Genomic DNA, 23,225 nt, shown 5'->3' on the forward strand with positions numbered 1-23,225 from the left:
AACATCGATTTCCATTTCATTTCAACTTCCCCCTCTTATTAAACTGGTTTAATTTCCTTCTTGACTTCTTTTAATAATCCCTGCCTCTCTGAGGGATAGGAAGAGGAGAGCTGAGGTAGCGAGCAGCCCGGGGGATGATGCCTGCAGGACCAGGTCTGGCCTGGAGAACATCTGCTTGGGAGAGGGGCTGGCAGCCCCTTGCTCCCTCCAGCACCGAGCCCCGGCAGGCGACAGCTGCAGAGAGCTCTCCCCGAGGCTGGCATTGGCATGACACGGGAGGAAACTGAAGAAGTTAAAAAAAAAAACCAATAACAACAACAAAAAAAACCCAACAAACAAAAAACACAGCCCCAAAACTCAGAAACCGCTCCTGATGCAGAGCGGGCCATCTCGCCCTGCGCCTCTTTCATGCCGTGCGGTTTTCTTGTTTTCTTCTCTCACCCTTTGCTTGTGGCTGCGCTTTTTGATCTGGCGGCAGCAGCTCGCTCTGCCGGGGCAGGGTTGGGGGTGGGGGGGGGCCTGCCCTCCCAGCCATCTGTCCGCCGAGGCCTTCCCACCTCAGCTTCAGCCTCCCCCGCCGCTGGGCTGCCCTTCCCCTGGCCATGGCTGCCAGGCCAGAGCTGAGGGAGGCAGCCGCCCCCTGTCCCCGCACCTCGGCTTGGCTCGGCTGTGGGGCTCTGGGCTACAGAGGATCCGCCTCTCTTTTCCTCAGTTTCAACCTCTCAAGCAAAGCCGAGCCGGCTGCTTTACGCAGCAGCGGTTTCTTAAAAATTAATTATTAATGTTAAAGCAAACATATGTGAGGAGCAGCAGGGTAAGAGACCATCCCTGGAGGTCTTTAAGTCCGGGCTTTGAGCAACCTGGTCTAGTGGGAGGTGTCCCTGACCAGGGGCAGGGGGGTTGGAACTGGATGACCTTTAAGGTCCCTTCCAACTCTAACTGTTCAATGAAATGCAACAAAATTAGCCATCAGAGAGCAAAGAGACAATAGCAGTGGAAGCCATGTCACAGGCCCCACTGTCCCCCCGAGACTGGCCGACCCTGTCCCAGTTTCCCCTCAGGCGCTTCTGGCCCTTCATCTGAGAGCGGTGGCCAGACTTGGGAGCTGCTGGGGCAGTGTCCATGGGGCCCGGCGGATGGCACTGCCGATCCCTCACAGAGAGAGGTCCCACCATCAGGAGGAGGCCACCATCTCAGCACCAGCCGAGCTCTCTTCAGCCCTGAAGTCCCCATGGCCTAGCTGTGTGCCGTGACCTATCTGGAAGCCATGAGAAGTGGCTCCATCTCTGCAGCCAGGGCGGCTCCCTGCAGCCTCTAACCACTCCGGCAGCCTAAAGGGACGCCAAGACCTGCCTTTGCCTCACGGCATGTCAGCACTTGCTTCCTGAGCTTTTCCCTTTTCATCTTAACCCCCTTCTTTCCTCCTAACCCTCCTCTTTTTGGCTCCACAAACAACCTTTCATCCTGCAGTTTGCACCCGCAGCCCAGGGGTGACTTTCTAAAGCCACTGCAGGCTATGACTGGCAAAGGCACTGAGATGCCCTCAGAAGGCAGGCCCTCCATCACCCTCCCAAGCCATGTGCAAGCACGGGATGATGTTCAGGTATCATTAACGCAGCTGCCAAAGCGGGAACAGTGAGATCTTACCATACTTGATGTGCAGCCCAGACCTGAGAAGGGTCTATATAAATATTGGTAAGGTCAGCACGGCAAAATGGCGTATACATGCCCTATTCAGAGCAAAAATGCCTCTGTTACGCCTAGGGAGCCCAGGAGACACCCCTCCTTAATTTTCCCTGGTGAATAAGGGATCTCCGTGCAAGGCTGTGGCAGATCATGTGGACAGTGTCCCTGGGTGCCCAAGAACCGCAAGCGGGAAGGGGACGGATGCTCAGTTTAGGTGAGACAAGCCCTGCTGTATTGCAGGCAGCTTTGGCAGCCATGTTTGTGAAACACTGAGGAAAAGTCTGTGAACTGATTTGTGGCTAACATGCACCAGCGACTTAAGAGGACTGTTCAGTTTATAATGGAGAACGTTAAGCAGTAACCTGAGCTCAACCCTTAATGCAGCATGTAGAGGAATATCTGAGGTGGCTTGATGAAGGTTGAGTAGGCTACACCACCTGAAAGTTGAAAAATTCAACCAGAAATGAAACTCCCATTTTCAACAGTGCAGCAGCCCAGGGAAAGGTAAGGCAAGTGTCTTTTCTGGTGTCCTTACATCGAAAGGATCCCTCTTTCTCCAAGAAGCACTGCTCGCTCAGCCCTAAGCTAATGGATTGGGCTGCATCGGCAGCCGGTGTCAGGCAGTGAGACAGTCAGCCTGGATTAGCAGAACAGACCCCTCCGGTCTCAGCACGTATAGATGAAAGCAGACATCCCTAGTTAGCTAGAGACCAGAATCTTCTTATTTTTCAGGCTTTTTTTAGAATAAAGTTCTCCTGGCTGGAGGGCACATGGAGAAGGTGATAGCAAGTGGCAGCTGGTGGAGGGCTGCTCCCCAGTGCATTTCTGACCCTAGGGGATATATGGTCACCAGTGACAGGCCCTCATATTTGACATTTTTCCCTATACGTGGGTTTGAAAGATCTGTGAGATCCCTGGGCTCTGAGCCAGTTTGAGGTTTTTGTAGCCCCCATTTCAGGAAAAATCCAGGGAGACAAACACATCCTAGTTAAAGCTAAAAGGCCTTGGAGAATTGCACAGCCAGAAGTATTATCAAGTCAAAGGTTCAAGATGGTTTTACATCAGACCTTTAAGTGGGGCAAAACCAATGCATCCGTGCCGAAACAGCAACTTGTGTGGAATAGTAAAGTTCGTAACATTAAAAAAAAACGAAAACAGATTGGCCTCTTTTCTCAGAGAAAGAAAGAAAGAAAGTTTCCTTACCTCTTTTTTCTTTCCTCTCTGCCTCTGTGCTTCTGTCTCCTTGTGTTTGTCACCTGCGGTAATTGATCTCACCCAGCTACAGCTGAAACAAAAGAAGAATGAAGTTGATGTTCAGAAAGCAGTTCAACAGACGTTGGCCTTGATGTCTCCTCCTCTCCAGCCAGAGTGTCAGCAAGGTCTTGCTGCCAGTCCAGGTTCTGCTGATATCCGCCAGCTTCTCTGGGTAGATGGTGGTTTTCCAAATGCATGTGATCTCAATTCTGGGTGTGAACAGAAATGGAGACCATAACGGAAGGCGATGTACTGCAGAGCCCGGGGAGAATGAGTGTGTAAAACAGAGAGAGCCTATTGGCCATATGGCAGCTGATGGGAGGCTGTGACGGGGCTGAAACTTAAAAGTGAATGGTTGGAAACTGGTTCTGCTCTACTGACAAAGAAAGCTCGCAGATTAACATGTTAGCTGAGCAGATCCGGACCTAGGCCGCACCTCTGATACTCTGTAAGATCAAGACAACCTCCATTTCCCAGCCTGTCTCCTGCGTCACCACTAAGCAGAGGCACCTCTGAGGAGTGGGCCATGGATCTGACCCCAGGGATTGAACAGGGGTAGTAACAGAGGAAGACAGAACCCCTGACAGTATGTTAGGGGAACCTATCTGTGGAGTACGGCTGAGATTTGGGGTGAGAAGAGAGAATGTTTTCTTTACAGAGGTGGCGGGTTGACCTTGGCTGGCCACCAGCTGCCCACCCAGCTGCTCTCTCACTCTCCCTCCTCGGTAAGGCAGGGGAAGAAATAAGATGAAAAAACCTCATAGGTCAAGATAAGGACAGGGAGATCATTCACCAGTTACCATTGTGGACAAAACAGGCTCGACTTGGGGAAAGATTAATTAATTTATGGGCAATTAAAAATAGAGTAGGATAGTGAGAAATAAAAACAAAATTAAAACCACCTTCCCCCACCCCACTTTTCTTCTCAGGCTTATCTTTACACCTCACTGCTCTGCCCTTCTTTCCCCTCACAGAGTGTCAGAGGGGGAGGGTAGTGGGGGTTGTGGTCAGTTCATAGCACTTCATCTCTGCCGCTCCTTCCTTCTCACGCTGTTCCCCTACTCCTTCATAAAGTGCTCCAATGTGGATCCTTCTCATGGGCTGCAGTTCTTGATGTTCATCTTGACATAAGAAAGACATCTTTTACAGTGAGAACAATAATTCACTGGAACAACCTCCCCAGGGATGAGTCCCCATCGCTGGAGGCTTTCAAGAAGCAATTGGACAAAGTGCTAGATAATCGCATCTAGGGCCCCTTTCCCATGAGAGGCTGGACCAGATGATCTTTTGAGGTCCTGTCCAACCTGGGCTATTCTATGATTTGATGATTCTAACTACTCCAGCATGGGTCCTCTGCATGGGATACTGTCCTTCAGGAGTGGACTGTTCCAGCGTGGGTCTTCCATGGGCTGCAGCTGCTACCAGAAAACCTGCTCTAGCGTGAGCTCCTCTTCACGAGCCACAGCTCCTGCCAGGAGCCTGCTCCAGCGCAGACTCCTCCAGGGGCTGCAGGGTGGTATCTGCTGCAATGTGGACCTCCATGGGCTGCAGGGGGACAACCTGCATCACTATTGTCTTCTCCAGGGGCTTCAGGGGAACTTCTGCTCCAGTGCCTGGATGGAGCACATCCTCCCCCTCTTTCTTCACTGACCTCGGTGTCTGCAGGGCTGTTTCCTTCACATTTTCTCACTCATCTCTCTCATAGCTGCTCTGCAGTGGTTTTTACCCTTTCTTAAATATATTATCACAGAGGCACCACCAGCATTGCTGATTGGCTCAGCTGTGGACTGCGGTGGATCTGTTTTGGAGCTGGCTGGACACGGCTCTGGCTGACATGGAGCCAGCTTCTGCTCATATCTCACAGAAGCCACCCATGCAGTCCCTCTGCTACCAAAACCTTGCCATGCAAACCCAATGCAAGTTTACTCTTAGGTAAGCTGTAGCACTGCTGAATCTCAGCTGCTTCCCTTCTCTGTAGGGTGGAGGAGGGGGCTTTTGTGGTTTTCCACCCACATTTATTGTCTCTCTCTCTGAATCCCAGCCTCAGCCAAGACGGCGGAAACCCACCGAGCCCCAGACACGGCTGAGATTTCATCTCTGTGCCACCCACTCTTCTCCTCCTGGCAGTCACTTGCCCCTTTGTCTGGAGGATGGGGGTGCGAGTTGCACCCAGGCTTCGGAGGAGCAGGGACAGACAGACACAGCAGTGAGGTTCATAATGTGCTGCCAGGAGTGAAAGGAACAGTGCTGATCAGGCCTTGAGTGCAACAGCTGGTCCGTTGGTTGTGTCTTTGGAGAAAGATGAAGCCATCCCGTCACAGGGAAAGAGCCACTTGTGTGAGACAGGAACTTTCTAGTGTGGGATATGGGCTACGGGACTGGATGGGATGGCATGGCATGGCATGGAATGACATGGGTGCAAGTGTCCAAAGCCTGTGAAAGCCCTGTTCTGAGGCTTCTGAGGCTGTTCTAGCAGGGCTCTCCCTCTAGAGCCTGCGGCACCGTATCAATGTCTTCAAAATGCTCTCACGCGCCTGCAAATAGAAATGTCCCTTCTGGTCCCTAGCTGCCATAGAGGGGCTGTCCTGGGAAAAGCAGAGCTGAGAAAAGTCAGGTTGGGATTATAACACCTTGATGTCTCGGGGTTTGGGGCTCTGGGTCATTGGTTCAGTTTGCATGGATTCTGGCTTGCATTTTGTCGTCCCAGCATGCTGTAATGCAGAGACACTGGCTTGTTTTTAAACAGTTGGTTTATGTCACTACAAATACTTACCAGAAATAGCATTCCCTGAAGGGGCAAAGCTTCTAAAATGCACTTGAACTCACTGTAGAGTTGCAAGGAGAAGCAGGGCTGTGGGTCTGAGGTGACAAAAGCTGCAGGCTTGCCCCCCACTCAGACCCATTCTCACCCCAGAGGAGGGATTCAGGAGGGAGTCTCATCTCTCAGAGCTGCTACAGCTGTGTGGTGAACAGGTACCTCTGGGACTGAGGGTCACAGCGTGCGGTGACGTGTTTGGATCACTTTCATCCAAGCATCTCAAAGCACTTTGCAAGCATTAATTAAACATCAGAATCCAGGAGGGATGAATAATAATAGCCAGCCAGTCTCTCTTCTGAATGTAATATTTCTGATAAATATTTAACTGGTTTTTAAATTCCATGTGAGTCTGGTTCTCACCTCGCTGGGACAGTTGCTGTACTGCACCCCTGGGGAAAGTGGGGCTTATCCAGCATCACACAATGACCCTGCAGCAGAGTGAGAAGAGCTTGAACATCACACACCGCTCTCCCCCCAGCCCCCCGCCAGCCAAATTTGTGGCTGTCATTTTCCACTGTTTTCTCCCCTGCAGAGACATTCCTCACCCACCCCATGCTGGCCCTCTTTGCCCTAAACCCATCACCAGCAATATTTTCGCAAACTGGGGCTGGTGAGTAACAGATTCTTGTAGATCTCTGTGGAGAGAGGAGGCTGCCAGGCTATGCTGGATGGAGGTCACAGTCTGCAGGCACACAAAGTCTCCCCGAGAAAGTGTGAAAAGGGGAAAAAAAAGGGTCTCAGAAATCAGATGTTGAGAAGAATCTTTCATTGACTCCAAAGGAAAGTCAAGAAACCTCCAGAGATGGTCTCCTTAAAACCAAGTTCCCTGCAAGTCAGTGCCTGTGAACTCTGATCGGTAAAGGATAGCCAGATGTACTAGAAAATTAGCAATTTCTCAGTGGTACTGCAGAGAAAGAAGGCCAAGTGTTGAATACAGCATGAGAACCGTATCTACAGGCACCTGAATGTCAGCGACTTCAAAGGCCAGGATCTGCCTCTTTGCAACAGAAGGGCTGCCACCTGTTGAGCTTGTGGAGGAGCGTTTCTGATGCTAGATGTGGAGAGCTAGAAACATCCAGCCTTCTGGCGAGGAGGCCTGGCGATTTGCCCCAGCGCAGCTACGTACCTGGGAGAGGAGGAAGGTTCTACTCCTAGGTTGTGCTGGGAGGAGATCCCTCTCTGCAAGAGCTTAAATTGGGAAGGGAGGGCTCTAAGCAGATGTCATGAAGGTTCATTTGCTGGTCACAGTGGAAAATTAGGAAATCTCCTAGAGATGTTCTCCCTGAGCAAGGGGTTCCCCTGTATTTTAGTGTGGGGGGGTGAGAAGTCTGATGAGGAAAGACTAGCCAGATACGTTGGGGAGGCAGGGACTGCTCGGGAGCACTGGAGAGAGGGGTAGTCCCAAGAATGACGCACTGCAAAAGCGTGTCACCGAAAGTGACAGGGGCTAAAGCGAGCCCAAAACAAAACTGAGCCGATGTCAAATAGGCGTCAGAAATGCAACAGGCAGGAGAGAGGTGCCTGGGGAGGTGGTAAGGAGCTGTATGGGATGGGTGTTACTTACTGTCTTACTAGTAATGACCTTGGCAAATGGGAGGAGGGGAAGTTAGCGACAGTATTTGTTATGATGCGCAGCTGGAGGGGTTTCATCAGTACAGAGAGGGTCTGGAATATCGCACTGGAAGCAGCTTGAGGCTCAGAGCATTAAAGCGAGACGCAATTTAATAGCACACGCCGTAAGGTTGTGCCTCTGAGTAGCAATAATAGGAATTTTTGCTTTAACTTCCTTAGCTGAAAGCAAAGGGAGGGACGGTCCCGGCAGTACTAACCGGTCACGGGAGAGCTGAGTCACGGGTGTTCGCAGCACAAAAGGAACAAATGATGGATGTACCTGATAACACAGGCGCGGGTGGGCGGGTAATCCCCGTCGTGCGTGGACACTAGATGGCGGCAGAAACCCGGGCCAAGGAGAGGACCTTATGCCGGGGAGGGAGAAGAGGAGGAGGCGCCGCAGCAGCGGCCCCGGCGGGGGGAAAGGGCCGGCCAGCCCCAGCGGCGTCCCCCAGCTGGTCACCCAGCCCCAAGGACACCCCTCGGTCGGTGAGACACGAGTGATGGAGGCACAGGGCCTCCGCCACCGGGCAGCCGGGGCTGCGGAATGCCTTGGGGCAGAGTGGTGGGGGCAGGCAGGGAGTCCCTTTCGGGGGACCCGGGGTGCCTGCGCTCACCCAGGGGTGAGATTTCGAAAGGCTGGGGAAGGGGTGCTGGCTGAGCTCCTGCCAGCCCCCAAAGCTTGCTAGGGGACTCTGCTGGTGCCTCCTCCTCAGTCCAAAACATTGTGTTTTTTTCCATGAAGAATGGGGTATGCTGACCTGGTGACAAGAGAAGATGAGGCCCAGTATTAGTAAAAGAAGAACATGAGAAACCGCAATATTCATGAGCAATAACAAGTCCTTCCACAAGCTGCCCTTGTGCATCACCTCCTGCCATCTTTCCTAGGCACAGAGAGTGTCCTATGTCCTCTTACCTCCAAAATCTGTCCCTTCAGGTGGGAGGAACAGCCGTTTCAGAGGTACACTGTATGGCAGCCTTTGAGAGCTAGAGTGAGTTGCATCAAACCGGCAGGCCAGCAAGATGGAAACCCAGGAGTAGAAGTTCTGGAGCACGCCCAGGGAAGTGATTGAATCGCCTTCCCTGGAGGTATTTAAAAGACGGGTAGTCGGGTAGTTGTTGTGCTTAGGGATGTGGTTTAGTGGTGGTTTCGGCAGTGTTAGGATAACGGTTGGACTCAATGATCTTAAAGGTCCCTGCCAACCTAGACTATTCTATGGTTCTATGATAAAGCCAACAACTATCTAACAACTGTCCAAGATGCCTTGGGTCTCAGTGGGTGGCACCTACAAGAACAGCGTTCCTGCAAGGAGCTCGGTTTGAGGGAACCTTTGGAAGGCAAAATGATTTTGGTTTTAATTACTGCTGCGTCGAAGTGTTGAAGAAATCCAGGCAGAGTAGGGAGGCATGGGGGGTTATTTTTGCAGAGTTGGTGCTGATATCGTTCCCACCAATTTGCCAAGCAGATGTAAAACTCAGCGTGCCTTAGTGTCCTAGATCATTCCAGATCTGGTTCTAATTTTTTATTATTTTTAAAAGTCTGTGCAGAATGTACCAAGAGCCCAACAGATGTGTTGTTTCTAGTTGCTTGTCAGCTTACACTATTCGCTAGCACTTATTTAGCCTCTCATTTGAAATCCCTTAGAAGTCTTGGATGGAAAACACTTGGACCTAGTCATGATTTTTTTCTGATAGTGCTGGTGTTTCTTATCAAAAAAGATTAATTCGGGATTGAAGATCCTCTTCCCATTCCTTTTGGAGGAGTAAGATGCAAAAGAATTTGTATGCATAGTACTTTCTTTGCCTTCCTTTACTGCTCCCCTTTGCCAAAAGGGAATCCACTGGGTTTCCTGTGCTTTTCTCGAGCTTTCTGCTTCTGGTTCATTGAAAATACTTATCTGATTTTTGCACCTGTAGCTGTATCCTTGTGGAAAAGCAACAGGTCTCTTCCCTTCATATGACGTTTGCTTTATTTGCCACTCTGCTTATTGACTCCACCTGGGACAGTTTTCCAGATCTGTTTGCTTTACTGTACAGACTCTTGGTCCTTCCACTTCAGCTGTACTGATTTGTCTTGTGCCATCTCGATTCCCTAGGTATTTGGAAACGTTTTCCCGCTTCCTTGTGTTGCACTGATCCATTCTTTATCCTGCAGCATTTAGGACGTAAACCTTCCTGTGGCCATAGACAGTTACTTCTGCCCTGGTGGTGGCTGACTTTTGAGCAGTTTTCCTTGAGGTCTGCCAAACAAAACAGCTCAATGGCCACGCTTGTCACTTTGCCTGAACTTTGTCAGTAATGCTCGCATGCGTGAAGTGCTCTGCAGGTTACAAAAGCAAGATTGCAACATCTGTGAAGCTTCAGATACTGTTCTCAGTGCCCCAGAGCTGGTGGAATTTGTATTTATATGCAATCATGTCTGAGGCCTTGTAGCCTTTGTAGATGGTGTCACCCTAACCTACACAGATTATGCACCTCAGCCACCATTGTCCTCTCTATTAAGTATTTTTGGGACCTGGTACAGGTATTACAGTGATTGCGGAGGTGCCTATTGCCTACCCAGGTCTGGCAGTGTAACTGTAAGTAATTGCGTGAGTGCCTCTGGTCAACCTGGCTCCAGGTATCACCAGTTCTTGGTGAAGAGTCATGAAGCAAGAGTGCCTGTGTTACAGTAAATAATCCAGTGCTCAGCTTGTGTTTTGCATCTTCGAACAGCTCGCACCTTCTCCTTGCCCCCTCGGAGCTGCAGGGGTAACCAGGGCAATGGACTCAGCCTGCACAGGGCGAGTAGGACAGCTCTGCTGTGCGCCTGAGACTGGCTCCAGGGCAGGAAGCCAGAAGGAGGATTACACTGCCAGTTGTCATCGGAGGCAGCAGTGAGGCCCAAAAGCACCTGAATTAAGACATGAGTTACTAGTGTTCAAGGCGGCAAGCAGCAAGAAGGCCAAGTATGTAGATGACACGGAGCTATTCAAATTTGTCAGTAGACGAGAGAATGACAAGGGCTTTGGAGACACGTAAGAAAGCTGTGCTCATCAGCAACAAGAAGGCAGATGAGATTCAGCGTCACTGTTCCCGAAGTCGTGTAGCTGGAGGGAAAATGCAAACTGCACAAATACTTCTAGGCTTTGGCTTACTCTAACTGTACCAGGTCAGGCAAGAGCCCCGGGCATCACGACAGGCACTTCATTGAGGACACAGTGAACAGCTTGGTACAAGCTCAGTGCTGTTCAGTGGGGAGCGACAGTCAGAAGAGCAGATGAGACATCGGGAGCCATGAAGGACAGGATGGAAGTAATGTGGAGAAGGGCACTGGTGCCTCCATGTAAGCCAGCTCTGCTCCCCCATTGGGCTGTGGGCTCCTCTTCCAGAGCAAAGGAACTGAGGAGAGTTGGCCATGCATAGAGATGGGCCTGAGCAAACTGTCAGGGAGAAAGTCCCCAGAATCTTGGATTTGTACCCGAAGGGCAATGAGTCAGGAGGGATTGGGGAAATAAGAAAAAAGGGATGTGATAAAAGGCTGTAGAATAATGACCGTCTGCGAAACGATAGATTGGGAGTCCCTCTTCTTCCAGCCTTTGTGACACAAGAAAAGAAAACATGATGAAAGTGGGAAGCTTTGAATTCAAAACTGATAAAGAGGAACCATTTGCACACAGTGAATAAGCAGATCTGAGTACTGATTGCCAGAGGAAGTGAGAGAGTACAATAAAACAGTCAGGTTTAAAGAGAGACCGGGCACACATCTGAGCAATGAGAACATCCAGGCTGGTAACAGACAATGCTAAAAGTATTACCTACAGGAGGAGAGAGCATCCCATTGTGCATGAAAAGAGAGAGAAAACTGCTGTCAGGCACTGAGGGAATATGATGTGGTCCTGCTGAATATTGGATTGGCCCTTAATGCCACCTCTTCTCTATCTCTAATGCTACCTCTTTGCTAACCCACCTCTTCTCTGTCTCCAGAGCATCTGACAGAGAGAGGAGACTGAGCTAGACAGATCACTCCAACCTGAAAAAACTGCAACATTATCATTTTCCCAGGAAGATGCCTGGTACCAGGCTGGACTGTCCTTTGTTATGGGGTCTCTGGTTCAGTGTCTCCCTGAAACTGCATGAGATAGTTGAAGTAAAACAGTCTACCTCACACCTCTGTTTGCATTTCTCTAGGTAGTAGTGGAGAAATGGGTATCATTTACAGTAAAATACATGGTTAGCTGAGCAGTTGAAGAGCTGTGGAGTCCAGACATGCTCCCTAGAGTGGGCTAGTTGGGACTTTTTAGGTGCTGCTCTACTACCTGAGCATCTCAGAGTCCATTAATTACCTGTGTGCCTGAAGCTCTTGGTGGGAAGGTGAGGGCCACACAGCAAGAACACCTCTTTGTGTGTCTGCTGAAATAATGAAAAGCTGGCCTGGTAGTGAAGTCCTCTGCTCAAGTCAAGAGAATCTCTCTTCCTGAAAACTGGGAGTTTCATTTTTGTACCACCGCCTCCTTGAGCAGCCACTGCCCAGTGACCCATATGTGAGAAGCTACATCTGTGACTCTCTCTAGTACTGAGGCTTTCTTCTGGGGTGGCATGCAATGACTGTTCAAGAGCAGTACCAGAGTCCTCTGCGGCCATTGGGAAAGAAGGTGAAGAGAATTCTCTAAGCGAAACCTAAACCCATTGAGGGTCGTGGGAGATGGGACCTGGCAGACTCACACTTACATAAATAAGTACGTCCTTAGCCAGAGGACAGTGACAGAGACCCCTCACATCAACTGAAATTCTATCAGGAAAAGGTGAGGACTAAAGGCATAAATGAATGAATGAACAGGGGCAGCCAGACAGGAGAAAGAAAAAAGACTCTGAAGCACAGCAGAAAGGATAGACGGAACCTGTGATTCTTTCTTCTCTAGTGGCATTTAATTTCCCCTTCCCCGCTGTCAAAATGTCAGAAATGAACAGGCAACTTCAGTAAAACAGAACTGAAAGAGAAACAGAAGGCAGCAAAGTCCTTAGAAGCTGCTTCACACAGACAGAGGTACACCCAGCACTGTCAATAGGCGCGATCCTCCACAAGCACACGCAGGGACGAGAGGGTTTTTTTGTCAGACAGATTTATTTTAGGTTCTAAAATGAGTTTCTAATAAAATAAAATGCTCAAATTGTGCAACATGTGCAGTCCTCTGTGGGGTCCCCTCTGCCACCGAGTGAGCGCAAGAGCAGGGCAGTGTGGGGAAAGGGAGAAGAAAATGGGCAGAGGGGAGAAAACACCATCAGGCTGCAGGAGAGCTGGGTTCCAGCCGTCTCCCACATTCAAGTGTCCCACCAGTGAAAGGCTGTGAGAGAGGCTGTGACAGAGGGGCAAAGGGTGGGAGAGAGAATTGGCACTGAAGCAGGCAATAGCTACTGGCTAAAATACTTCCAATAGCTCCAAAGCATCTGTGCTGCCTGCCACCTTACTGCAGCAGTGAGTCTCGTCTTGCCCTGGCACACAGCTTCCAGCCTCTCTGCAGGTACAGTGCTCGCGTGGCCTCCTGCTATGTTCACGCCATCCCTATGTCCCTCCTGAGAGATCTGCGTGGTGCCCATCTCTCTGCAGCATGGCACGCAGAGTTTCATCCTCCCATGCAGACCGGGCCCGGCATCCCCGCTCCCATCAGCACTCAGTTTGCTGGATCTTCTCTTTCTGGTTCTCCTCCATCTCCTTCTTCTTCGGCACAGTGACTGCAACCATCCCTTCCAGCGCTGGGAAGACAGGAGGCCGTGCCTGAAAGGGAAGAAAGGGGCTATATCAGCCGTGGAAGGGAGACTGAATGGAACAAGTCTGGGCTTCTCCCTGCCCTGGAAGACATGGTCCTACTGCTTGCAACCGCAAGGCTCCCGTTCCCTCCTAGAGATAGGGAAGAGCCCCAGTCCCCTCTCTGAGACACACAGTTTCTTCCGGGGAAGGCTGGCTCAACACCATCCTCTGTGGTGTCATGGGCATAAGCAATAAGAAAGACAGGACATGCTTAAGTGAGAGCAAAGAATGATCTGGGCAATGGTCAGGTCATTGTCAGGTTCAACGGTGTGCTAGATTTTACAACACCTTTTCAGAGAGAATAATTAAAGGCATGAAGGTTCAGGCAAAATGAGATAAGAACAAATTAAAGATGGAACCACTTTCACATATTGCTTTAACAAGTGACTTTCTAGACAGTGGAAAAGAGGTCGATCTCAGGGCTCCTGATAACGGCAAAGTATATGGTGACACACCGGCAATCAATACAACTGGAAAGACGAGATTAGTAAAAGAATGGTGTGCTAGGTGTGATCTCAGCTAGGAGGAAGGGACTGGGATTTTACTGGCAGGTTTCTGCCAGGCTGTAGAGAAATGATAAGCGCAAGTCTTCAAAGATCAGTTGTGGGACCAATCATTAATGGCACAGGGAGTGTGAAAGTGTTAATGGGTTATGCAGCTGATAAAACTGAGGAGCCTCATTTGGAAGAAAAGAGGATGAAAGTGTCACCTGAGACCCAGATATTTTAGGAGAATGGAGGGGTAGACTGAAGGACAGGGTGAATGAAATGCAACAGTACTAACCACACGATGGTAGGCTCAGGGGATCAGAACAGGAATTCCTAATGTGCGGGCAATAGCCCATAAAGACATACCGGTGAGCAGCCAGTGTAAGAAGAGCAAATGTAATCTCAGAGAGTGCCAGCAGAGAGAGGGAGAGAACAAGAGAAGGGCTAGTGTCTTTGCTAGAGGCACCTCATCTCCACTCTCACAAAGGATAAGCCCACTGGGGAGACTGTACCGAGAAGGGCAGGAGAACCACCAGTGGATGGAGGACCTCTGCTGCAGCAGAGGAGCTTAGTTACTTGGCAAAGCAAGGCTGTGAGGAAACGTTTCGAAGTGGCAGTAAGTATCCTGGCTGGATTAGAGCTGTTTAAACTAACAGAGCTGGATGCCCAGGTATCCTGTTTCCTGCTAGTTGAGGGTTTACAGTTACCCTGTAAAGGGTTATTTGTCCGAGGTTTTAGGCCAGAAAGGGTGGTTCTGATCATTTTGTCCTGGACTTCCACAGTCTAGAGTCACCCAGAAACTGTAGATCTCTGCTTTAGATTATCCTTCACCATCAGTGCTGATTAGGGGCCGATGACGAAGAACCAGTCACGAGTCTCTCTAGCACTACCCGCAGTATTTGTTTTTTTTTTTTTTTCAAAAAGGCCCATCTTGCCTGTCTTCAGCCTCCAGCCACCAGAATTTGCTAAGAATTTGCATCAATGCTGTCACATCCCTCATCTTCAGCTCAAGGCAGGTTGAAGGCACCCAGCTCTTTCGCCAGGGCAAGTTCTCCCAACCTGAGATCACTCTGAGCCCCCGGCCCCTTCTGCGCTAGAAGGGGGTTTTCACTGTGGCCCCTTTCCAAGAAGCTGAGTGGAAGGCTACTCATGAAAGAAGTCCCTTGTCAGCAAAGAGAAACCCTGAAGGAAGAATTTGCCACGCAACTAATTTGAAGAGAAACAGTATGAAAACTGCCGAGAAACGGTCTGACTTGTTTGCACAGTTTTTTTTCCCAATGACATGCTGGGGAGGGGTCAGTCCTGGCCTGCTCTTTGGATGATAAAGGCGAGGCAGACTTTTCAGAAGCTGAGATACTGGAACAAGCTGAGCAAATGAAGGGCAGTAAGTTGCCAGAAGCAGACAGCCGAGGTGTGAGGGCTGAGCCAGCAGCAACAGACCTGCATCGAGATTGGCGTCTGGGGACCAGCAGGCATTTAAGTGGAACTGGAGACTCTGGTTACAGCAGAGCATCCAGATAAGGGATAAGAGAGAGGACACCTACAAAAGCTTGGAAATTAACCCTCCTCTATTACAGCGTGGCTTGATCTCTGCAAGAATAAACAAGAAGCTTCTCAAGCCTGCGATGTGATTGTCTGCTAGGAGGTTTTACCCCTCCTCTGAAGTATCTGACCTACCCCTAGATGAATGCCACAGTTAGCCGAACCTGCCGATGCCCAGGATGGAGCTTTCACTACATGTCCCTGACAGCCTCATCAGGCTGCCCGAGCCCCATTCTTCCTCTGGCTGTGGTGTCCCTGAGACATTTTGCTGCTGTCTCTAGCGTACCCAGGGGAAGGTCAAATAATAAGGGATGTTGTACAGGAAAACTAACAGAAACGGGGTGATGGACACTTACCCTTTTTTGTAGGGCCAGAGCCAAAACACAGACTGTAAGCAGGAGGAAGAGGGTGACCATGAGCCCAAAAGTAACCTGCCCACTGAAGATGGTGGGAGGGCTGGAGACCTGGGCACCTGTGAGGAGGAACAACAGTTAGGAAGGAGGGGAAGGTTGATTTTGCTTTGGGGCAAGGCTGGGACTGCACAAAGAGAGGGAAACTGGAAAAGGGTGCAGGAAGGATAAACAGGAGGAACTAGTGAGAGCTAAGGCAGGATGACAACAAGATGGGATCCAAACGATCAAAGGGGAAAAGGAAGGGGTGAGGCTGAGAGAGGAAAGGGCACCAGGACATTGAACAGGGTGAGAAGAAGGGATCGGTTACAGATCCATGGGGGAGAGTACCTGTGATCTGCAGCTCGTACTGCACTGCTGCCAGTCTGCCTTCTGGGCCATATACACTGCATTCCCATGTGCCCGTATCCTTTTGTGACACTCGGGGTATTTCCAAGGTAGGATCCGTCTGGGACCTGTGCTCCTCCAGGTTATGGGAGATGGCCGCAGCCCGCTTGCTGTTAGTGGGGGCAGAGTCAAGGTGCTTCCACTGGAAACGTTCATGTCCCCGGCGGTGCGTGAGGCTGCAGATGAGCAGCAAGCGAGACCCCTCAGAAACTGGTCCTTGGATGCTCGGGGTGACTGCAGCAAAGGAAAAAACTATCCTCAGGAAAGACTGCAGGCAGGTCCACATCTCTTTCCCATCCCTCCTTCTTCTAATACACCCCTCCATTATTACTTCCTCTAATTTGTTTTCTTCATCTTCCTCAGTCTTAAGAAGAATAATCAAGTTACCTGAGAAAACCCCTGCTTTCAGCAGAGTCCAGTGCAGTGCAATGCCCTGAATTGCACCTTGTTTCCCGCTCTGGGGTGAGAACTTATGAGCAAGAGCAACCCACACTCACTGCACTTGATGTGCAGGGAGGTTTATCTGCAAGCGGTGGGGGACCCCAGAGGGGTGATGTATCTCCCTGTCTCTCGTCTCACCTGTAACCACTGCCAAGGTCACGTCCCTGCTGATTGTCTTTCTGCCAACGGAGACAGCACAGCGGTACTGCCCTGCATCACCTGGCCCCACTGCAGGGAGATGAAGGGGGAAGTTTCTGTTGCTCGAATTCTGCGAGATGCCCCGGTCTTGCAAGTGTCCTCCTGCAAGGCGGCTCCAGTGGGCTGTCACCACATTGATCCCAAAGGCACTGGGAAGGTAGCTCAAGGTGCACGGTAGATCAGCTGCAGACCCAGCTGCAGCATAGACTGGGTCACTTGGGCCATCAAAACCTGAGCCAAAGAGAAAGGACAATGTGGGGCCGTGGTTGGAAAGAGTTCCGCTGGGAGCTGACTGGCCTGGGAAGTGAGGACAGGGTGGGAGCAGGGAAGCCGGAGACACTGGGGTTGGTCAGTCACATCAAAGGGAGAAACTTGGGGATGCTGGAGTAGCAATGCAGAGGCTAGAGCTCACCTAGAATTTTCAGGTTGTACGTGGCAGAAATGATCTCATTATCGGAGTATCTGAGCTGGCAGCGCCAGGAGCCCGCATCACTCATGGCTGGCCGGAGGATGGAGAGAGCCCCATGCAAAGGGCAGAAGGTCCCAGAGGTGGGGACCAGGCGCCCGTTGTGGAACCAGCATGTCTCCACAAGGCTGGCCCGGTGGCTAGAGTTGCAGCTCAACAAGAGTGGCTCGTTTTCTACCACAGGGCTGGGTGGACTGATGGTTACTGCCAGAAAAAGAAAGGGAGGGAAGGGAGGGGAAGCTGTGATCACGGGAGCACTACCAAACCATCTCTTTGTGCCCCTCCTGTCCTAGCTTTGTCCCTTGGGCAGCCATATCTCCGGAGCAGACAGCAGGAAGCTGTGCACTTTCGGGAGGCTGCTGCCTGTATTCTAACCTGCCCTGGCAAACACCGCATTCCCACCCCATCCCACCCTTACAGCCTCCCTGGACCTAAAATCAACATTCTCCAAGGGTGTCCATCCTCTCCTACCTGTAATTACCCCCAGCTCCACCTGGCAGCTCTGGACCTCCGTGTCATATGCCACTTGTGCCTCATACAGCCCGGCGTCCTCGCTGCGGACCGGGTTGATTTGCAGGGAGAAATTGCCGTTGCGTAAGGCAGAGTCCTGGACTGATACCCGGGGTCTCATGGGCAGCGCTGTCTTCCGGAGGCCGGAGTACCCCACCTCCAGCACCACGTGTGGCTCCTGGTGGGCACTGGGGAGCAGAGCAAGTGAGCAGCTCGTGCCGGAGACAAAGGCGAGATCAAGGGTGGGGGACAGGAAGGGGGGAATGTGAGGAAGGAGAAAGGGGGTTCAAAGTGTCTCCCACCCTCCCCAGTCCCCAAAAGGACACAGATCTGTCTTGGCCCTGGTGTACCTTCCCCCATGCCGCTTCCACAGCACGGATGTCTTGTCAGGCAGCTGCTTCCAGCTCTTTCGCATCTTCCTGGGGTTCAGGTGGCAAGGCAGGATGGCTGAACTCCCCGCTCTGGCCCACACTTTCTGCTCCCTTTTTTCCCGCTCTGCTACTCCTGGTAGTATGTGGCCAGCTGTAAGGAGACAGAGAGCTGAGCAAAAGGTGGGAGTCATTGAGCAGAAGGCAATATCTGACCATCTCTGGATGGGTTAGAAGGGCACAAATTCTCCCTTCCAGACCTGTCAGGGACGAAGTAACACCCTGACTCAGCTTACTGAGCTATTCTGCCCTCCCTGATAAATTCAGCCCCTCTTACCATTGAAAGCCAGCAGAGTGGAAGTGAGGAACAGCACCAGGGGCACCGGCCTCATGGTGGCATCCAGGAGAGGTGAGGGGCTGCGGCTTCCCACTCAGGTCTGTGCTTGATCAGAAGCTTTAAGAGATCAGCAAAAATGAGGCATGGGCGAAGAAGATCTTAAAGTGGGTGGATGAACCAAGGGTGGGGGGTGTCAGCTGGACGTGCTTGCTGTCGTGCTGTCTCTCTCTCTGATGAAAGTATTTCCCTAGATGCCCTTATATTGCAGGTGGGCAGCTAATTTCCTCATATCACTAAGAAGGTGCGTCACGACAAAGAAACCGGTGTAAGTCTGAGGCACGTGAAGGCAGAGCTGAAGCCAGTGAGAGAGAGGAGGGAGGGACCGGAGACACTGCTCTAAGCAACTTTTAGTGGAAATTCTTTGGGTCGCTGTTGTTTTTCTTACAAGTTTCGCTTCTATATAGACAATGGAAAAAGTGTAGAAGACACTTCCCAGCAAGTGCCCTTCATGTTTTTCTTTCATCTCTTACCTTTTTTGGTTTCATCTTTCCGCCTCTTACAGCTTATCTGTAATTGTTACAGGGCTTTTGAGAACATGTTGGTCTCTTTCTTGCTGTTCTTTTTTGTTGTTGTTTTTGTTTTTCTGTTTTTTGTTTTGTTTTGTTTTTTCTTCTTTAATCCTTCAAATGCGCTGGTATTTTGGCTTCTTCTCATTGGCCAGTTCACAGGCAGGAAAGGGTTTATCGTGACCTCCAGCCAGGGCACATGTAACCCATCAATCTGTAACCCAGGGGCAGTGTGGGGCAAAGCTGAGGTGGTCTGAGGAGACAGATAGGAGCATTCAGGAGAAGCAACCAGCACTGAGAAGAGGGGCTGCGCACTGTGGCACTGCGAGGGGTGTGAGGAAGGGACCCTCCTCCTCCAGCAGCGCTGGGTAAAACCCACCTGAGCTCGTGCACTGAGGGGGGCTCATCATAGCTCCCCTGTAGCTGCTGAGCTTTTCATAGGGCAATACATTTCCACCTGTGTGCCTCATCCTGGGGTCCCTTTTGCCTCAGAGAACCCCCACTGTTGTGGCTCACACTTTCCAGCAACCCACTGGATCTGACTCTTTCAGACTTAATCAGCCCTTTGTGATGGGTGTCAGACACCTGAGCCCCTCTGTGGCTTGTCCGCTGAGGGCTGGGCTGGGGCTTTTCCTGGGGGTGAGGGAAGGGAGGTGACTCAGAGTGGCCGCTTCTTCACTGTGGAAGGATCCTTGCTCACTCTCGAGTTTTACTCCGCTGGGTGGTTGAAGGTGGAGGATAAAAGAGAGCAAGTGGTACGCCTCACTTCAGCAGCTCCCTGTTGTGGTGATGGCTCTCATCTCTTTCATCACATGCGGCTCTTCAGCCTCCTGAGGAGTGAGATTGGTGTATGGGAACCTGGTGCAACCTTGTGCGCCTCAGTGTCCTCAGGGGACTGCTTTGTAGTGGTCCTTCGTGTCCTCTGTGTTATGCAGTCCATGAGATTGTATGAGAGAGGAAGAGAGGAGAGAAGATGGGGGAGAACTTGTCACCGTTGGCGGGAGGTGTTTTTTCCTACTGTTGAAGAAAAACAGTTTGTGGTGCCCAGTCCAAGCAGAAAGCATCAACCTCTCTCTTTCCCCTGAATCAGCAGTGCGAGAATGGTGTGAGTGTGTGGGTGAACACGAGAGAGAGAGAAGGGAGATGGAACCGTGGTGGGGAGATACTTAGAGCTCCACAGCCTGGTGCCATCTGCTCCCCCTCCCCTGACTTCGCCAGGAGGACACACTGAGCTCACTGCTCTCCTCCTCCACCCCAAACCGCTCTCCACTCTTAGCCTCAGCACCCTGGCTATTCCCCTCTAGTCCCCCAGACCACCCATAACTGAACCCGTGCTCTAGGAAATGTTTCTTTCTTGTAAGAATCGGCAAAGGAGAGAGACATGTTCCCATCCTGCTGCCGCTTCCCGAGAGGTGGTCAGGAGGGACTGATGGAGAGCCCAAGAAAGTGGCAGGAGCTGCCTGGCACCGGGGGGCGTTTGGGGCCGAGGGGTTAGTGATTATGCTGAGTGAGCACGTTGTGAAATGAAGGTTTTGGAAGCACTGTTTTACTCAGCACCAGGCTATCTTTAGCAAAGACACCTGTGACGTTTCTCTCTAACGACCCATTTTAAATGCTGACTCCCTTGAATGTCATTTTCGTCATCTCCCAGAACAGGACCCCACCGCAGAAATAACAGTGACCGGAGCAAGGTCAGCGCAGGGGCACCTTCTCAGAACTGCCTGCGTGAGTCCCCTGGGCAGAGGGGCTGAGGGGGACGTCTGGGACTCTGGGCAGAGCCATGGGGAACGAGGGGCAGGCTGCGACAGGACTAGCCCAGGACCAGGCATAGAAGAAGCCCAGCTCACAAAATACTCCTTTGTCCATGTTAGGCTTTAAGGAGCTTCAGCCAGGTTCCAGACTTACCCGCAGCAGCCACCTTGCGCACAACCTTAACACATTGCTTTTCTTGTCTCTCTTGGCATGTCTTAACGGGTGCAAACTACACTTACCAAGAAAAATAGGAATAGAAAACACTATTGTGCAGCGTCATTGAGTTAGTCTTGCTGAAGGAAATTTCCGTTGCGTTTCCAGATTTCTGTGATACCATGTTTTTCTCTGAGTGATTCCACTCTCATGTTCTGGTCCTTGCCAGCGTCAAGTCTGTAGCTAATCGCCATCTTCTGCTTCGTGCTGGCTTTTTGAGGTGCCCTATAATTTATTTGCAGACCTTTGACTGACCTAAGAAATTGCGCTGTGAAGGGTTATGATGATTTCTACCAAGGCACTGTCCCTGAGATCCATGTGAAATTGCTCAGCTTCTCTAAGTCCAAGGTGGGTACCAAATGTGCTTCCTTTCTCATGGGAGGAAGTGGTTGCTCCAGCCTTCTGTCCCTCTGCAATGCCTGGAAGCAGCGTGTTGTCTCCCCAGGGCCAGGGTACCCTGCGCATCAGAGAGTGGTCTTGGAGGAAGGATCCATTTATCTGAGGTGACAGGTCCCAAAAAGGGCTGAGGAGAAGAGGATTAAAAAAGAGAAAGTTCACATCTCCCAGTAGATCTTGGCAAAGCCAAAATGTGCCTCTGCAGAAGTGCTAAGAGGAGGAAGAGTGGCTGGCTGCCTGACATTTATTGGGAGGCTCTTTACTTTTGAAAAGGTCCTTTTTAGAGGATTTGCTGAATGGACAGTGCCTGGGTCACCACAGCTCTCTGATGTGGAGCTGAGGAGAATCTAGCGGTGGCCTGCTTCCCAGAGTCCCAGGGGAACACCTTTAGGAAAGCATAGCTCTGTGGAGTCTTTGGACAAGTCTGCAGCCTCTTTCTTTACAACGCTAAAAGGTGAGCGACCTTCGTGTGACAATCCTCAGCAGCTGAATATCCCAGAGAAGCCTGAATCAGAAAGTCAGGAACAACACTGGAGGGTACTGAGTGAAGCTGTGGGCTGCATTTCTGCTAAAAAAAAACCCCACGGTGATTTAATCACTGAAGAGATTCTGCAGCATTCATGGGCATATTTGGCAGCTAGCGTCTTGTATCTGGCCAGCATTAGCTGCAGAGTGCAGTGTGTAACTGTACTCTTTCACAAGGCCTCCAAGGTCCTTCCTGTGGAAGAGATGGGATGCTTCAGGATAATCTTTGGACATCCACAACTACCTGTGGAGACGGTGATGGATATTGGCACCTTGGCCAATACCTAGATACACAGCATCTTTGATGCTGCAGGATGTCTTTGATGCCACAGCCTCTGTGTTTCGCAACAGAGAGGGCGAGGTGGATCAACTACAAAAAGCCATGCAGCAAACTAGGTTACAATTTGACTCACTTCTCACTGCAGCGTTCACACCACGCTTTTAATTCAATGGAAAAATATGTGATAGCCTCCCAAACATCCCAGGGCTGCAGTGAGTTTTCTCAAGAGCAAAGAGATACCCAGGTCTCCAGCCCAGGCGTGGGAGAAGCGTGCCAGCTGCGAGGATAAAGCTCTCAGTTACAGTGGACTGAAACTGGGGTGAAGGAGTCAGGCAGTGACCCGATGTGCCACGTATCGCTGAGTGACTGGAGCAGTAGCAGAACGGTCCTACAAGATTCCCTTGACTCAGATATGGGCTGAAAGGGGCTGAGGAGTGCTCTGGTCGGAGCTGAACCTCGATCTGAGAGTGGGACTCCCAAAATATGGTCTGTTCTCCCAGGGGTAGTGAGAGAGAGAAGGTTTCACCATCTGCAGGGTCCCTGGGCCCCGGAGGGCTGGGAGCTCCAGTGCCAACAGTGGAGCTGGATGATAGAAAACTGCTGGACGTCGGGGTAGTCCAGAAAGCGGGTGAGGACTGGAAGAAATGGCCAGCAAACAAGACCTCTGAAAGAGCTGTCAGCACCAAGACTGGTGGTAAGAGTGGTGTTAGGACAGGCTTGGAGGATGATGCTGGACATGTAGCGAAACCAAGGTACCCAGATTCCCCTGGTGGATTACATGCAAGCCCCTTCTTAGGTGTGGCTTCTTTGTTTTGCCAGTCACTGCTGGTTTTGCAGGGAGACTGTATGTCTGCCTTTCCTGAGGTCTGTTTTGGCTTGGGGGATCTCCAGAGCTGATGTGGGTTGTGTCTGGAGGTGTGAGACCTTCCAAGACCTGATCTGGGGGAAACATCAATGGTGTCCTTGGTACCGAGAGAGAGGTAGGCTGATCCAGATATGCCAGGCTCAGATCCCCAGTGCTGCTGTTACTCTCAACTGACAATACAGCAAATATCCCCTCAAAAACTGCCACAGAAGGACGTGCCTTCTGTTCATGGGGCTTGAATCCTCTCTATGTCTTACTCTTGGCAGCAGTGTGGGTCTTGCTGACACAGTAGCGGCACCTTGGACATGTTTCAGATGCTGGGGG

At 51.0% G+C, this 23,225-nt stretch overlaps 1 protein-coding gene across 1 annotated transcript; it reads right to left on the bottom strand.

Moving 5' to 3' along the window:
* Positions 1-13,013: 13,013 nt before the first annotated feature.
* LAG3 (lymphocyte activating 3) lies at positions 13,014-18,359 on the bottom strand. Its single transcript, XM_074158051.1, has 8 exons — positions 18,305-18,359; positions 17,950-18,121; positions 17,561-17,787; positions 17,036-17,293; positions 16,564-16,854; positions 15,928-16,218; positions 15,544-15,659; positions 13,014-13,124 (listed from the first exon to the last, which is right to left on the bottom strand). The coding sequence occupies exons 1-8, from the start codon at positions 18,357-18,359 to the stop codon at positions 13,014-13,016; spliced, it is 1,521 nt and encodes a 506-aa protein (XP_074014152.1).
* Positions 18,360-23,225: the final 4,866 nt, after the last annotated feature.

The sequence above is a fragment of the Numenius arquata genome, chromosome 1 (assembly GCF_964106895.1).
Source record: "Numenius arquata chromosome 1, bNumArq3.hap1.1, whole genome shotgun sequence".
Taxonomy (NCBI): Eukaryota; Metazoa; Chordata; class Aves; order Charadriiformes; family Scolopacidae; genus Numenius; species Numenius arquata.

Excerpts from the sequence above, each read along its gene's own strand:
- LAG3 (XM_074158051.1), bottom strand. The coding sequence starts at position 18,359 with ATGAGGCCGGTGCCCCTGGTGCTGTTCCTCACTTCCACTCTGCTGGCT. Across the intron at positions 15,660-15,927 it reads GTACGAGCTGCAGATCACAG|GTGCCCAGGTCTCCAGCCCT; the intron begins GTACTCTCCCCC and ends TCCTCCTCACAG. Across the intron at positions 13,125-15,543 it reads CTCTGGCCCTACAAAAAAGG|GCACGGCCTCCTGTCTTCCC; the intron begins GTAAGTGTCCAT and ends CTTCCCTTTCAG.